The following is a 17,749-nucleotide window of genomic DNA, read 5'->3' as shown; positions in this document are numbered from 1 at the left end:
ACATTGCTCCTGGGAGGACAGAATCGAGAGCTAGGGAGTCCCAGCTGGCGTAGGATGATAAGCTGTGTGATGAAGGGTTTCCCGGGCACGTGTCAAACGTTGGGAACTGGAATAATGTTTTAGGTTAGCTTCCTTAGACGACTTTAAAATCTGTTTTATAACTGTACGAGGGAGAGGAAGGAGAGAGCTTTGGTTAAGGGTAGACTCTTAAAGATACTGGGAGAGAGATGAAGATGGAATACTTGACAACAATATAAACACGCTTGAGGACCTGAGTCGCTGGGCTGCTTTCCTAGTGTAGGTCTCAGTCCTTTAAGTGTAGAAGAGGACCTGGGATCTGAAAATGCTAATTTGTTCTGAATTTGAAATAGTCTTTTTTTTTGTTTATTTGTTTTGTGAATCACAGGTTTTAAGTACTGACCATATCAATTCAACAGGTTAGCTGTGTGTGTGTGTGTTTTCCTGGTCTGAGGGTAATAATGACAGGAGTTTGAGTTTTCCCTGAGAGAATTTTGGGGTGATTTGAATCCACTTAGTAACTACCTTGGCTCACAGGTGTGAAATGAAAGCAGGTTAAATACCATGTCTAATTGTTACAGTCAAGAAAAATAAGGGCCACCTTATGGAATTGCTATTTCTATATTTGCGTAGTTTAATTATGAAAGGTTTGAATTTGCTTTTTAATTCCCAACTTACAGCCTGCCACTGAAGCTTGAGGGTTTGGGTTAAGATTAGAAAAGGTTTCAGTCCTGTCCCCGCCACTGCCTAGCTCAGAGGGAAATCATGGACAGGTTACTTAAGTTCTTTGAGTCCTGGTGTCCTCATCTTTAAAGAAAAGGAAAATACATCCTGTTTGTGGTTCAATGAGATAACATGTATAGAGGATCTCCTGCAGTGCCTTTAGATAGTAGGCATCAACTCAAAGAAAACTTTTTTGGGACATTTTAAATGAATGTCCTGCATCTTAGCAGTGGATGGAGCTTTAGAGGTCACTAGGAGTATTTAATAAATAAATAATTGGGAAGTAACATTTAACTTAATAAGTACTTAGCACACACTGTTTATAGGACACTGCTCAGTGACATAAGAGATAGTGATGAATAAGAGATGTGGTCGCTGCTCTCAGGCAGTTTTATAACTTACTACATTAATTTCCAGGGCAAATGGTTAAAATAAAGCAGTTTCTTAATACCTGCTTCTTCTGTTTCCAGCACCTTGATCTAGTTTTCATGGTTGTATGTAACTGAGCTTCCACCTACCCAATCGTCTTTATATCCTATTGCCCTTGAACCTGCATTTCCATTGGATTCTTAATGTCAAATCCTTTCCCAGTACCTGCACCACCCAATTCAGACACAGGCTCCTTCTTGCTTTTACACTTTTGCTTGTATTGTTTCTTCTACCTTTCTGCACGTCCTCATGATTAAAGGCCAACTCAGCATCCAGCTCATACCTGAATCATATCCTGATTACTCTAACCTAGGGTTTCCATAGGTGACACTACAAATGGTTTGGACCAGGTAAATGTCTTTGTCGTGGGTATCTAGCCTCTGCAATGTAGGGTGTTTAGGAGCATCCCTGACCTCTCCCGGCTTGATGCCAGTGGCACCTCTCCCCACCCAACCCACACCTATGATTTAAAACATCTCCAGACACAGCTAAAGGTCCCCCGAGGGCACAAAATAGTTTCCAGTTGAGAAACATTGTTCTATCCCACTGTTGTTGCCACCCTTTTCAGACCTCCTGCAATACTTTTTGTCTTTACTAAATTATTTCATATTAAAGGTAGTCATATGTTGCGTTATGCTCCTTAACTCTTACTTGTTGCTACAGAGGAGATGCATTATAAAAGTTTGTTGAATTGAGAATGTATCAGTTATGGTAAGCTTCTTGAGTATAGGAGCATTGTTTTGCTCCAGAAAAGCTTACTTTTTCCTTGTTTGTTTGTTTTTGGCTGCTCTGGCTGGTGACTGGCAGAGTCTTAGTTCCCTGTCAAACCTGTGCCTTTGGCAGTGGAAACAGAATTCTAACCACTGGACCACCAGGGAAGTCCCAGAAAATTTTACCTTTTAAAAGCCAGGTTTTAGTGTTTGGATCAATTCTTTCCCCATGATCCATGTATCAAAATATCATGAAAGGTTATCTAAGAAGACTTGCCAGAGACTCCCAGTAAATCATCCTTGGACAGAGTCCAGCAGACTCCCATTTAAAATTTTTTTACTAGGATAGCATGCAGAATATAGTATGTATAATACATTTAACTATTTCTTCTCACTTTATCCATCAGTGAGCATTTCATTGATACACTCTCACTAACTCACTTGATATATTTATCACTTAACATTAGCATATACTTTTACCACTTCAACATTAATTGCCGTTAGCTTTATTCATCAATAAACTGGTAAACTGAAACCATAAAGCAGAAATTTACTGATTTTTACCACGTATCATTTTACATAAAGAAGTAAAATACTGAAGATAACTTTTCCTTTGAAGAAGCACTTCAATATGTTATTAGAACATATGCTCCCTGAGGACAGAGCTTTTTGTTTGATTTGTTCACCACTGTATCCCCAACATGTAGACCACTGTCTGGCACTAATAAACATCCAGTAAACATTTATTGAACACATGAATCTCAGATGTTTTATTTCTTGCTCAGTTGAACTCTTGAATTATAAAGATAACTCATTCCATCAAGCTTTTATTTCAAAGTCCCTGGTGAATCCCATTTTGCCAGATCCATTGGTCAGTTCCTAGTCCATTTCTTTGTTGATCTCTTAGCATTCCTGTTTTTGATGTACTTCATTCTCTTGGTTTCTAGGACACCAAACTTTTTCTAACTTTCTGCTTAGTTCTTTTTAAGTCTTTTTGGCTTCCCTCTCTTTCTCTCTCTCTCTTTTTTTTTTTTTTTTTTGTGACTTCCAAATGTTCAGTCTTAGAACTTATTTTTTGATATATTTTTTTTCCCCTTTGGAGTCTTATGAGGCAACTTAGCTTAGTGTTAAGAATTCGGACTCTGAAGCTGCACTGTCTAAACTCAATTCCCAGGTTAGCTGCTGACCAGCCATGTAACTTTGCTTAGTTGCTTAAACATACTGTGCCGTGGTTTCCTTATTGTTAGTATGGGAAATAGAGATAATAATAGTGTTTGGTTTCTTCCCCAAACCTGCTCAGTCCTTCATCCTTGCCTATTTCAATAGATGGCATTGCTGATATTTACTGTCACTCATCTAATGTCTGCTGCTGCTGCTAAGTCGCTTCAGTCGTGTCCGACTCTGTGCAACCCCATAGACGGCAGCACACCAGGCTCCCCTGTCTCTGGGATTCTCTAGTCAAGAACACTGGAGTGGGTTGCCATTTCCTTCTCCAGTGCATGAAAGTGAAAAGTGAAAGTGAAGACGCTTAGTCGTCTCCAACTCTTAGCGACCCCATGGATTGCAGCCTACCAGACTCCTCCATCCATGGGAGTTTCCAGGCAAGAGTACTGGAGTGGGGTGCCATTGCCTTCTCTGCTCTAATGTCTAGGAGTCATCATTGATTCTCCTCTCCTTTTCCTTCACCCTCCACATCTATACTCTAAGCCAGTTCTTCTGGCTCTCCTTTAAAAATATATCTACAATCTCATCACTTCTCCTTCGCTCATGACTGTTATCTTACTCCAGTCATCCTTCTCTCTTTGATAGACTGTGGCAGGAGCTGTCGGCTTCTTTGCTTCCGTTCTTGCCATTTTCAATCAGTTTTCATTTACAAAGATCCATGTTCTTTTAAAAGTCTGAGATACTGTCATTTACCTGCTCAGAATCTTCCAGGGCCTTCCCATGCCACTTATTGGGAAATGCAAGTTCCCAGTGTGGCTCACAGTCTGGTCCTTCCTGTGTTCTGATATTATGATCTCCAGACACTTTCATTCTAAGCTTCTTGTTCTTTGTACACCAAGCTCATTCCTGCTGTGGTATCTACGTTGTGCTGTTTTCTTTGTCTAGGACATTCTTCCCCCAAGTATTTGAAGATTTTATATTCATCAGTTGTTCGAGACTGTTCAAATAAGTTTCTAAGAGCGGCTTCCCCTAATTTCTTTCTGTAAAACATATCCATCTTCACCCTGCGTCCTTGTTCCATTTTGTTTCTTCATTGTACTCAGCTACCTCCCGTTGATTGATTGATTGATTGATTGTCTCCTGTGTAGAATATAAATTCCTGGAGGGTGAGAAATTTTCAGTTCTGTTCTTAGTACCATAGGGCCAATGCCTGGTACATAGGAAGCACTCAATATGTATTTATTAAATAAAGAGTTGTTGATATTTTTCTCCCTCTCTGGCCTTGCCTGTCTATTTGGTGTTGTGTTACCACCTAAAAAAATCAATGTCAGAAAACTGAGCTTATCTTTCCAGATGGGTTCTTTCTTAATTATGTAGTTTATTTTATTATGTTCTAGTTATCTTGGTTTGAAACCCAAGAGACATCTTTGAAATCATTACCCTGCTTCTGCCGAATCATCATGTCTTAGTTTTTATAATAATGCATTTGCATTCGTAGTCACACTGCTTTGGTCCAGTTCATACCCTACAATCTTGGACATGTTTTGTTAGCCCAGTCAGTATCAAACCACGTGTTTAATTTTCATAAATGTCAGTATCACAGTCTCCTGCAGTTTAGTGTGAGGGAAAGACCTTGCTTGGTCTTTGGGTTTAAACTACAGGTACAGCGTCAGCTCTTAGTAAGTGGGCAGAATGTGGACTTTAAAAACACACAAGATTCTCTTTACTGGAGTTGAATATTCAAATTCAGCATGTTCAGAATTACATTCAAACTTTCCTTCTTGAGTATGCTTTTCCTCTATTCTGATGACTGGTGCTTCAGTTTATGTAGTCACATATGTCAAGAGCCTGGGTGTCATTCTTAAATTCTGTAATTGTCATTTTCTAGATTCTCACAAGAAATCCATGCTGTCTGCTGTGAGCCGGGTACCCTGAACTTGCCCTCAAGGATTCTGGTGCTGCCGTAGTCTGTGTGCTTCTAAGTTTATTCATCTGTCCCTCCATTCATGTCTCCCATCCTTTTTTTCCTCACTGCCTCCACCCAGGCACATTTAGCTTGCTCTCTGATGAGTGGTCCAGCAGCTGTCTTATCCCTGCTTCCAGTCCGTCCCCAGTTATTTTCCAGGTGACAGTGATATGTCTAAAATGTAAATGTGATCTTATGGCTCCTCTGATTAAAATAGTTGAGTAAATCTACAGCTTTCTACAGGAATTTGTACTTTTCAGCATAGCATATATGACCTAACCCTAGTTTCTTCAGCCTCTACATTTCTCTTCAAGGCATATTTCCTGGTTGGTTTTACACCATGGCTTTTTCGTTTGTGGATTCTCTGACCTGATGTACTTTTCTCTTCATTAATCCCCATTAAAGGCTCTTTTGAGGAGCTGATGCACGTAAAGCACTCACCCCAGTACCTGCACAAGGGATACATTTCAGATCCTCTTATAATCAAGTTAGACAACAATTTGGAGGAGGCTATTCAGCTTCTGTCTTTCAAATTTAATTAACTTTATAAAGATCGCTGGGCTAGTAAATGGCTGAACCAGAATTCAAGTGCAAGTTGTCTAACTCAATCTTTACTCATACTAAATAGTTGGTAATTGTTAGCGGAATATAAGCACCCTCTGTAGGGCTTTCCAGGTGGCGGTAGTTGTAAAGAACCCACCTGCCAATGCAGGAGACAGAAGAGACGCAGGTACTATCCATAGGTTGGGAAGATCCCCTAGAGCCTTCTAGGGATAGCAGCTCACTCCAGTATTCTTGCCTGGGGAATCCCATGAACAGAAGATCCTGGTGGGCTACAGTCCATAAGGTCGCAAAGAGTTGGACAGGACTGAAGCGACTTAGCACGCACTCAGATTCTAAGAGGTGGAATCAGTTATTGTAAAACATACTGGGGAGGAAAATGTGAAAATCCAGAATACAGATCTGTTAAGGGTCTGCTGTCCACTGGGTTAAGAGATTTTCTACTCAATGTTTCTTCTGTTGCTGTTTTACTTCTCCTGTAGGTTATTCTTTCTGATGCGTCTAGGTTTTCATTTCTATCTTGGGCTCTTTTCTGAGACACTTTCATGTTTTCCTTTGACACCTGCTTCCCCGTCTGGTCTGGTTAGAAGAGCTTCAGATTGCACTGCCAGTAGGATTTCCAGTGCTCAGGATGGACAGGAAAGTTAGGTGAAACATTTCTGGAAAACTGAGTCTGATGATCTCCAAAAGAGGATGACTTCTTTAGGACTTGTGTTTTCCCTTGACTGATTTGATGAACTCTTACACCTCCAGACTGACTGAATGAGTGTTTTTCCTATAGCCTGAACATGGTACACAGTCATCCTGGCAGCACCTCCCCAAATCTCTAGCAGTCATAAATTTTGAGAAAATCAGAAGTAGCTGCTTATCAGAAAAAAGTTCTTCAATCCATTGAGAAGACTACTGAAATTCAGATGAGGCTCATTGTGTGATTTTTCTGGGTACTTCTAGGCAAATTTCTCAGTCTCCTGTTTTTGAGTATAATGGTAAGGATAATCTGAGGATAAAATGAGATCATTATGAAGCTTTGAATTCTTTGGAAGCAAGTCTGTTATATTTGCTTGTCTCTTTTCCCTTTCCCGCGAACCCTGTTTTTTGACTTAGAAAATGAAGAGTTTTGACGTCACTGTTTAAAAATCCATGTTGAACTGCTCCGATAGTTTATATTTTTCTGATTTAAAAAATGTTTATTATTTTACAGCCTAGAAGAACTGAGCTATTGAGGCAGCATCAGTAAATAATGTGAATAGTTTTAGTGTTCTGAGATGAGTGGCATCTCTGATCTCTATTAAGATTGAGTTAGATCCTGATCCTATTTATGCATAAGAAAATGTTTAGCATAATATCTGCTAATGACTATACCAGACACCCCTGCTGCTGCTGCTGCTGCTGCTGCTGCTGCTAAGTCGCTTCAGTCATGTCCAACTCTGTGCGACCCCATAGATGGCAGCCCACCAGGCTCCCCCGTCCCTGGGATTGTCCAGGCAAGAACACTGGAGTGGGTTGCCATTTCCTTCTCCAATGCAGGAAAGTGAAAAGTGAAAGTGAAGTCGCTCAGTTGTGTCCAACTCCTAGTGACCCCATGGACTGCAGCCCACCGGGCTCCTCGGTCCATGGGATTTTCCAGGCAAGAGTACTGGAGTGGGTTGCCATTGTCTTCTCCAAGACACCCCTGGGTATGCCTTAATTCAGATCATCCTTAGTTATGATAATAGACAATTTGTATTTGATTAGACATAAGCTTGTCATTTCTAGTTAACTATTTACTTTTTAGTAAGTTAGGTTTTAGTAAGCTTAACTATTATATATTTTTTTGCTGTTTTTAAAAACTTTTATTGGAGTATAGTTGATTTACAGGGTGTGTTTCTGTATAGCAAAGTGAATCAGTTAGGCATATACATATATATATATATACGCTTTTATTTTTAGATTCTCTTCTCATAGAGGCTGTTACAGAGCATATTGTATTATTTAATAAAGAAACTGATAGGTTTCAAAATTTAAGTGTATTCTTTTAAAAAATGCACTAAGCTTTTACAGAATCTGCTTGGCTACCAGTCAGTAAGAATGATGAATTAATTATTTAAGTGTGCTGCCAGATCAGAATGATAGCCTGCTTTCCTTTTCTAAGATGAAGTACAGTCATCCCTCAATATCTGCAGGACTTCCCACGGACACAGAACTGCAGATGTTCAAAGTCCCTCATAAAATGGCATAATGTGTTCATATAACGTATGCACATCCTCCCATAGACTTTTTTTTTACAAGTTGGAAAAGATGTTTTTACCATAGAAAATTTTTAAAAATATTCTTTACAAATATTGAACACTTACAAATTAATAAGACACTTAGGTTTAGTTACTTAGTCGTGCCCAACTCCTGCGACCCTATGGACTGTGGCCTGCAGGCTTCTCTATCCATGGGATTCTCCAGGCAAGAATACTGTAGTGGGTTGCCATTTCCTTCTCCAGGAGATCTTCATGACCTGAAATCAAACCTGGTCTCCTGCATGGCAGGCAGATATTTTACCAGCTGAGCTACAAGGGAAGCCCTACGACACTTATGTAGACATACAAAAAGAGAGATGGGCAAAGGCCATGAATATGTATGTCACAGAGAAAAATACAAGTAGTTGATATAAACAGTATATTACACTTGACTCACTAATAATTAAACATCGAGAAACTACAATAAAAGTGAAATATTTTTATTGTAAAGTTTAGGCAATTATTTCTGAAAATTAGCATATTTTTTGGCAGTTACTAGTGCTTGATATAAGTATCTGGTTACAAAAAGAAACCTGCAATCTTAAAAGAACACATTTTAAAAAGTATGTATATAAAAATAAAGCATTGGAGGGCTTTGCTGTAAACATGAGGTCTTTCCTTTTCCTGCCAGTGTTTCCTCCTTTTCCAGTTATTTTGAGAGACTTGTTCAATCAGTCTTATTGAACCACACATGACCAAAGCCCTTCAGGGGTTCTGGAAGGAAAATTCAGATTCGAGGTATTCAGGAGAGTGAAGAAGAAGCACTTCTCCCTCTGAGTTCATCCCAAAGGAGATGAATACTCCCATATACTTTCAGTCAGCGGTCCCCAGCCTCTGGAATCTAATGCCTGATAATCTGACATGGAGCTGAGGTATTAATAATGGAAATAAAGTTCACAATAAAAGTACTGTGCTTAAATCACCCCCAAACCATCCCCACCCCACCCCTGCCTTCCTGAAATTGGTCCCTGGTGCCAAAGAAGTTGGGGACCACCGCTTTAAATCATCTCTAGATTATTTGTAATGCCTAGTAATATGTGTTCTTGCCTGGAGAATCCCAGGGACGGGGGAGCCTGGTGGGCTGCCATCTATGGGGTCGCACAGAGTCACGACTGAAGTGACTTAGCAGCAGCAGCAGCAGTAATACGTAAATGCTATGTCAATAGTTGTAAATACAGTGTAAGTGCTGTGTAAATAGTCACCCATGCACAGCACATTCAAGTTTTGCTTTTGGGAACCGTTTGGAATTTTTCTTTTTCTGACAGTTTTGACCTATGGATGCTGAATCTGCAGACTGTAAATGTTAGACTGGAGGATCTTGTTCGGGATGACTCACTCAGTCTTTTTGGGTGTCAAATGGTTTAGGGGATAAAAGGGGCAAGGTTCTGGGACTCCTCAGAGCAGTTCCCCTTGGATTTACTTCACACGTTGGCTTTCTTTTAAGATAAATTTTTTTTAGAAATGGTTGAATAATAAAGAATTTGACTAATCTTTGTCCATGTTTTCTGTAAAGTGTTAGTCACTCAGTCGTGTCTGACTCTTTTTTGAGCCCATGGGCTGTAGCCCGCCAGGCTCCTCTGTCCATGGGATTTTCCAGGCTAGAATACTGGAATGGGTTGCCATTTTCTTTTTTTTTTTTTTTTTTTTGGGTTGCCATTTTCTTTATCCAAGGGATCTTCCTAACTCAGGGATCGAACCCAGGTCTCCCTCATTGCAGTCAGAGAATCTTTACTATCTGAGCCACCAGGGAAAAGTGAAAGTGAAAGTTGCTCAGTTGTGTCTGACTCTCTGCGACCCCACGGACTGTACAGTCCATGGAACTCTCTAGGTCAGAATACTGGAGTGGGTAGCCTTCCCCTTCTCCAGGGGATCTTCCCAACCCAGAGATGGAACCTAGATCACCCAGGGAAGGGAACCTTTAAATCCTTGGAATTTCCCAAGTGGTAGGAGCATCTTTCATATTTATGGTGGGTTCCTGGGACAGTCCTTTGGTTTATACTAGTAAAATCACTCAGTATGGGGGCTGATTGCTCCAAAAAGACTAATCTTGTGATTAGATGGCTGGCGCGTTGAGTCACGCTGGCGCGTTGAGTCACATGGTATCAACTGGACCTCCACAAAGGAGGAGGAGGCTTGGAGATGGAGTTTCAGGAGGCGGCCCCTCATTCAGTCAACAATACCTTCTTGATGAAACCCCAATAAAAACCGTGGACACCCAGCCTCCATTGAGCTTCCTGGTTGGTGATCCACAGTGACATGCCAGGAGGATGAGGAGTCCTGAGGGTGCAGAAGCTTTGCTTTTGAGATCCTCCCAGCCCCAGCACAATGCGTATCTCTTCTTTGGCTGGTTGACATTTGTATATTTTATAATAAAACTGTAATTATAGGTGATTTTCTTCATTCTGTAAGTGGTTATAGTGAATCACTGAACCCAAGAGGATAGTGGAAACCCCTGAATCTGTAGCCAGTTGGTCAGAATGCATGTGGCCTGGGAAGCCCAGAGCTTGTTTCTTGTGTCTGAAGTGAGGGGAGACTTGAAGTCCTGTACCTTCAACCTGTGAAGTATGTGCTAACTCCAGGTAGCTAGCATTAGATTTAACTTGTAGAGGGTTTCTGCACTGAAAAGTAAAATTTGAAAAAAACACTGAAATAGATGTTACTAAAGGTCTATGTTTCTGTGACCCTTATGGATTCATATTGCAGTTGTATGATCAAGTTTAGAATTTATTGAGCATTTAGACTGAAAACATGAATGTTCAAAGAATTACCCAAAGTAGAAGTTGTTATTTTTAAGGGATTTACAGTTATGGAAGCTTAAACAGGTCAATTTACTGTTACCATCTTGGCACACCTGCCAGTGAGAACACATTAAACAGCATTTCAGCACTTGCTTTCAAAGTAGCTCATTTACTTTGTCTCCAGATTTATGTTAAGTTTCTCATTATAGTTTCTTCTTTTCCCTCTCCCAAACTATTTTTTACATGTTGGCAGCAGATTCATGTTTTTTCCCCTAAAAGTCCAACTCTGATCAGATTGTTTCCTTGCTCAAAATTTTCTTAGCTCTCTGGTGTTTCTTGAATTAATACAGATCCCCTCATGGTTAAAGCTCATTTAAAACAATTTAGTGAGTCTAGAAATTCTTTTACTTGTAGCTGCATCTTGCTTGCTTCATTTTTTTCCTGGTGGACTTTCTCAGGATTCCAATAAAGAGGCAAAAGAGAAAATACTCCAGACACAGATCTTTTCTACTGGTGCAGATGGTGACATAGTGTATCAGTTCAGGTGTTCTGGACTTTCTTGGTATGTTGCTGTTTCATAGGGACAAGAACTTTAGGTCTTGAAAGACTTAGTCTACAGTAACCTTGTTTTAGGTATAGAGTAAACCAACAAGGGGCTTCTCTGGTGGCTCAGTGGTAAAGACCCCCGCTTGTCAATGCCAGAGACATGAGTTTGATCCCTGATCAGGAAGATCCCTTGGAGAAGGAAATGGAAACCCACTCCAGTGTTCTTGCCTGGGAAATCTCATGAATAGAGGAGCCTGGCAGGCTTAAAGTCCACAGCGGTCACAAAAGAGTTGGACATGACTTAGTGACTTAGTTCTCTTTGGAGTTCACATGATTTTTTGTGTCAGTTACTTTGACACTCTCTAGTTAGGCACATGTATGTTAAGGATTTTTGTCTTCTCTGAGAATTGACCTCTTTATTATGTAATAATGCCTTTGTCCGTGATGATTTTCCTTGTTCCAAAGTTGGCTTCATCAGACATTAATATAACTAATCCCACTTCTTTGTGATTAGTGTCAGCATGCTGTTTCTTTCTCCATCCTTTTACTTTATATGTATGTCTTTATATTTAAAGTGGGTTGCTTGTAGTTGACATTTAATTGTATCTTATTTTTTGATCACTCGGACAATCTCTGCCTATATTTAGACCATTAACATTTAAAGTGATTATTGATATTGTTGGATAAACATCTACCATACCTGTTTTAATTTTCTAGTTGTAACCCTTGTTTTTTATTTCTGTTTCTGATTCTCTTTGACCTGCCTTTGGAGTTTTAATTGAATATTTTATATGATTCCATTTTCTTTTTTTAGCATATTAATTATATATATATTTCTACTTTTTTAACTGCCTAAGAGTTTACAATATATATATGCATTTACAACTAGTCCAAGTTCACTTTCAAATAACATGGTGCCACTTCAGTGATAGTACAGCTCACCTTCTAGTAACAAAATATTCATATTCCTAATTTCTCTCTTTTGTTTCTGGTGTCCTTGCTGTGCTTCATTTCATTTATTCATATGCCTGCACACACACACACATTCATGTATGCATATCTCCTATATTCTCCCTGAAAAACTTCTGAAACATTTCTTGCAAGGCCAGTCTAGTGGCAGCAGATACCCTTGATGTTTCTTTATTTGAGAAAGACTGTCTTTTCCTTATGGATAATTCCACAGGATATATAATCCTTGATTGGTGGTTATTTTCTCAATGCTATTTCATTCAACTCTCTCCTTGTTTGCATGGTTTCTGAGATGTCAGGTATAATCATTCTGTTTACTTCTGAATAGGTAAGGTGTTTTCTTCTGCTGGCTTCTTTTTTTCAAATTAAAAAAATTTTTAAATTGGAGAATAATTGCTTTACAATGTTGTCTTAGTTTCTGCCATACAGTAAACATGTGGGAATTAGCTAAAAGTATGCATATACCCGCTCCCTCTTGAGCCTCCCTTCCACCTCCCACCCCCCAGTCTCAGCCCTCTAACCCTCACAGAGCACCGAGCTGAGCTCCCTGGGTTGCACAGCTGCTTCCTGCTAGCCGTCTCTCTACAGATGGTAGTGTATAAAGTCAGGGCTGCTCTCCCAATTTGTTCCACCCTCTCCTTCCTCTGTTGTGTCCACCGATCCATTCTCTACATCTGTTGGCTTCTTTTTTTTTCCCCTTTATTTTTGATTTTCTGCTGTTTGATATGCCAGTGTGTTTGTTTCTTTATTTGACATTTATTGTACTTGGTGTTCCTGGAGCTTCCTGGATCTGTGGTTTGGTGTCTGACATTAATTTGGGAGAGATTCCGGGTCATATTTGGTTCAAATATTTCTTCTTTTTCTTTTCCTCTTTCTTCTCTGGTATTCCAGTGATTCCTTTGTCACAGCTTTTATAGTTTCCCACAGCTCTTGGATAATCTGTTTCCCCTACCCCCCCCACCCCCACCCCCCGCTTCGGCCCCCTCCCTCCATCACTTTTTCCTCTTTGTGTTTCAGTTTTGGAAATTCCTAGTGACATGTCCTTAGGTTCAGAGATTCTTGCTTCAGCTGTGTCCAGACTGATGATAAGCCCATCCAAGGATGTTCATTTATATTATATTGTTGTTTGATCTCTAATATTTCATTTTTAGAAATTCCATCTCTCTACATTGTCCATCTGTTCTTGCATATTACCTCCTTTTTCCATTTAGAGCCCTTAGCATATTGTCATATTCTTTAAAAATTCTGGTCTGATAATTCCAACATCCTTTTCATGTCTGAGTTTGGTTCTGATGCTACTCTGATACCCTTCCAATTGTGCTCATTGCCTTATAGTGTGGCTTGCCAGCAGCTGGATATGATATACTAGACGAAGGGACACCTGCCTTTAGTGGTGTGATAATCAGGTGCCGACTGTCCTGGGATTTGGGCTCAGTGAGCCTCTCTGCCCCTGGGGTGTGAATTCTCACATGCTTCTCAGTGTCCATCCCCTGCTCATCCCATTGGTGGGATGGGATGGCTCCAGTGGGCTGGAGTTGGATATTCCCCTTCTCCCACGTGGAAGGCTGGAACAAGCTAGCTTTGGGATTTCTCTTCCCACAGTTGGGTTAATCTCTGGTAAAACACTAGTTGGTTAAGACTGATAAAATAATTTCTCTTGAGGGTAGGATTTTTTAGGAAGAGAATACTCTGGTGTATTTCAGAATGGTCAGTTTCTCTCCCCCTGCTGGAAAAATAGGGGAAATTTTCTGTGATGTTCACCTTGAGAACCTGGAAGAACGGTGGAATTGAAATTCACAAAAGTATGGGAAGTCTTCTAAGCCGCCTCTTCTCAGGGGTTTTAACTCAGACTTGTGCACACTTAGCCTCCAGCAGTTTGATGGTTTCAGTGTAGATTTTCCTCCCCTGATACTGGTTCCTGGTGATGTTTGTGCTGATGAGCTTCTGCTCTGTTAAGTTGTGGTTCTGTGTATCTGCCTATCTGTATGTCTAATTTGGGGGCATCAGTTTGCCTTGTGACCTCACTTCTGAGGGCTCTAAGAAGAGTCGTTGATTTTTCACTTTGTTCAGTGTTTTACTTGTTAGGATGAAGTGAATACATCCAAGCTGCATACATGCCAGACTGGAAAACTGCGGGGAGGGTGGGGGGTTTGGGGGGGTTGAATTCCTTATTTTTGCTGCCCAAGTCTATACCTGGTGTCTCCCTGTCTAGAAAAAGTTTGCTTTATCTACAGAAAGTAAACCATCACTCACTTTCTCGGAATAGGGAAGTGATTGCTAGAGCCCTTGAGTGAGGAAATAGAGCCTGCCTACATTTCAAACAGCATTAACCCATTTTGCTAACTTGGAAGTGCTCTTTTTCTTCATTCTCAATTGCAATAGTTGAATTTCCTGAGGATTCAACAGACTAGTTCTTAAGCTTTTTTTCTTACTAACAATACATGGTTCACCTTTCTTGGGTCTTCTCAATAGTTTACCATGGATCAGTGTTGTTCTGTAGCTTTTGAGATATTGTTGCTGTTATTGCTTCTCATGTTTTCCTTATCCTTGTGTGTTTTCATTAAAATTCCTTTATTGTAATGAAGAAAGGGGTCTAAATTAATGATTTGGTTTAATCTGCCATACCTCTGGCTTTTTTTATTTTAACTTGTCAAGTTTAGATTTAAGGGAAAATATTCAGTTAAAGCTTGGTTTTCTTTTGTTCAGTGCCCCCTCCACCCTACTTCTCAGAATCCAAACTCAACAAATAGATAGTTAATTTAATTCCCTGGAACATTTTGATAGAGACATGTTCTTTGTCATGTTCCTTCAAGGGCAAGTAAAGCTAAGAATTAACTATGTAAATCATCTATGAATTAACTATGAAAATCCTCTGTCTATGGGATTTTCCAGGCAATAGTACTGGAGTGGATTGCCATTTCCTTTTCCAGGAGATCTTCCCGGCCCAGGGATCGAACCCGGGTCTCCCTCATTGTAGACAGACGCTTTACCGTCTGAGCCACCAGGGAAGCCACAGTTGTAAATAGTTAGTGAAGCTAACTATTAACTATTGATAATGAAAGAGTTCTTTATTTTGGTCTTTCTGTGTGCAGATAGGGATAGACCTGTGTGTGTACATTTTTATAACAAAAAATCAGTGCCCCCCCCCCCTTTTTTTAAATACCAAGTAACAAACAAATGAAGTAAAAGTGGGGAAAATAATTGTGATAGGTAACAAAGGTACCCACCTCTTTTTAAAGATAGACGTAAATATTTCGTTAACCAGATGTTGATAGCTCTTGTGATTTGTTGGTCCTTGGTTATACTACAGTTTGGTAATTTGAATGTAGTCATTTACCTCTTAAAGACTTTTTAGAAATAATGTTTCTGCAATTTCTTCTTGTAATATACAGAGAAAGCAACCAGTGAGATGAATACTGCTGAGGATTGGGGCCTCATTTTGGATATTTGTGATAAAGTCGGTCAGTCTCGCACTGGGTAAGTGTTGCAGGGTTTCAAAGGATTTTTATTTTTTCGTCCTATTTATTAATGGGAATAAAACTGGAGTTAGAAGGTAAAGCTTATTACTACAATCACAATTTGGTTTGAAAAAAGAATGTTTTCACTAGCAAGATTTGAGGAATCATCTTGTTTAGGTTATTCCTTGTAACAGTAGGGACAGCATGACCAGTAACAGTATTGATATTTTAATTATTCACCCTTGTCCATATTTGTCTCCTAAAATCTAGTTTTTCCCACTGATTTTTAAAAAAAATTTTATTGAAATATAGTTGACTTACATGTTGTGTTAATTTCTGCTCTACAGCCAAGTGATTCACTTTTACCTATATATATTTTTCATATTCTTTTCCATTGTGGTTTATCACAGGATATTGAATATATTTCCCTGTGCTGCACAGTAGGACCTTGTTGCTTAGCCATCTTCTGTATAATAGTTTGCATCTGTTAATCCCAAACTTCCACTCCATCCCTCCCTCACATCCCCTCCGCTTCGGCAACCACCAGCCTGTTCTCTGTGTCTCTGATTCTATTTCATATATAGGTTCATTTGTTTCATATTTTAGATTCCACATGTAAGTGATACCATATGGCATTTGTCTTTTTCTGGCTTACTTTGCTTAGTATGATAATCTCCAGGTCCATCCATGTTGCTGCAAGTGGTATTATTTTTTTCTTTTTTGGGGCCGAGTAATATTCCATTATATACACACACCAGTCTTTATCCACACTCATCTGCTGATGGATATTTAGGTTGTTTCTTTTCCCACTGATACTTAAAGTCATCACTGATTTCTCAGATACCAAATTTTTTGGTTATTTCTGTATTCTTGTCTTCTTTGTCACATCTTCACATTTGACTCAACTAATCATTGACTACAGAAAGAGACAGTTTAGGGAAATAGAATTGTAAACTTTTTGGCCTACAGACTTTTTGCTAATACAGGACTTTCTAAACAGTGCAGCAAGCGGATTAACTGAGTAGTGGTTTGCAAGGCGTATATAGAGTAATGGTTTCCTCCACTCCTGGGCTAATAACGTCCAGTTATGAGTAGCCACGTTTATCTCTTTGTGCCACATGAACGCTGTCTTATTTACATACTTTCCTGTGAAGAATGTTTGAGAGCACTGCTAAATCATGCTGGATTCTCCTGGTTGTAGTATTAACCCTCTGATGGTACCTTCTCAGGCTCTTCTTCAATCCCTTTTAAATAGACATAGTTCCTTAAACTTTCTCTGATCGTTTTTTTTTTACCCAGCACTTTTTCTTTTTTTTCTCTCATAGCTTCCAAGTATCTTTATGTGACTTCTATATTTTTAGCTCTGATTCTGTTTACTCAAGCACTACTCCCATGGATGCAGCATAATTTCAGAATATCCCATGTTATAAGCCTCAATCTCACCACCTAGAACCCTGAACTCATGTCCCTTTTTGCTTTAGACCTCCATTCCCTCCTTTGTCCTCACCCCTGTTAATGACAAGGTTATTTTCATTTCTGCTTAAAACCTCAGGCTCGCCCCTGCAGTCAGCTTCTTACTGAATTCTGTCAGTTTGATCCATGATCTCTCTCACGATGTTGATGTCATAGAGTCTCCTTAGTTAAGTTCCTGAACTTGGTCAGGTTAGTCAGGAAAGTTTGTCTTTAAGGCCTTACTGCCCCTTCACTTTAGATCTTTTTAGCCTATAATGTGCTCCTCCTGGCAGGCTCCCAAAGTCGTGGCTCCAAGCGTGGTCTCATCCATCCTCTGTTGTCTTTGCATTTTAGTAGCCTCAGTCTTGTTCTTTCCGGCCTGGTTGCTTCCTTAATTTAATTGAAGTTCAAGTAGCTGCTGCATGTTGCTTATCTATTCCTTTTTCTCTGCTTCTATTGACTGCACTTTACTTGAGCCATCCTTAACCATGCTTAGACTAGTGAGTTAACCTTCTGTCACTTCCTTCTGTCTTTTTCTGTCCAGTTCTTATAATCAGTTGCCATGTGACAACTCTGACCGTGTTACTCCTCTGCCTTTCACTGAATTAAGCCTAGTAACCTCCTTAGGCCTCTGAATCATTTATTTTTCATTTACTTCTTTTGTACTCACTATTCTTTTCAATGGGCTTCCCTGGTGGCTCAGTGGTAAAGAATCCACCTGCCAATGCAGGAGATGCAGTTTCGATCC

The 17,749-nt window shown here is 39.8% G+C and overlaps 1 protein-coding gene across 2 annotated transcripts in view; it reads left to right on the top strand.

The window, feature by feature from the left end:
• The window catches only part of STAM (signal transducing adaptor molecule), a 59,912-nt gene that overhangs the window by 565 nt on the left and 41,598 nt on the right, over window positions 1-17,749 (top strand). Inside the window, exon 2 of one of the 2 annotated variants that reach the window (XM_006052361.3) lies at window positions 15,484-15,568. The exons of the other annotated variant lie outside the window; for it this stretch is intronic. Within the exon in view, the coding sequence (XP_006052423.2) occupies window positions 15,484-15,568 (85 nt within the window). The remainder of the gene's footprint in view (window positions 1-15,483; window positions 15,569-17,749) is intronic. 2 annotated transcript variants of the gene reach the window in all.

The sequence above is a fragment of the Bubalus bubalis genome, chromosome 14, assembly GCF_019923935.1.
Source record: "Bubalus bubalis isolate 160015118507 breed Murrah chromosome 14, NDDB_SH_1, whole genome shotgun sequence".
Taxonomy (NCBI): Eukaryota; Metazoa; Chordata; class Mammalia; order Artiodactyla; family Bovidae; genus Bubalus; species Bubalus bubalis.
This window is presented reverse-complemented; position numbering and strand designations above follow the sequence as displayed.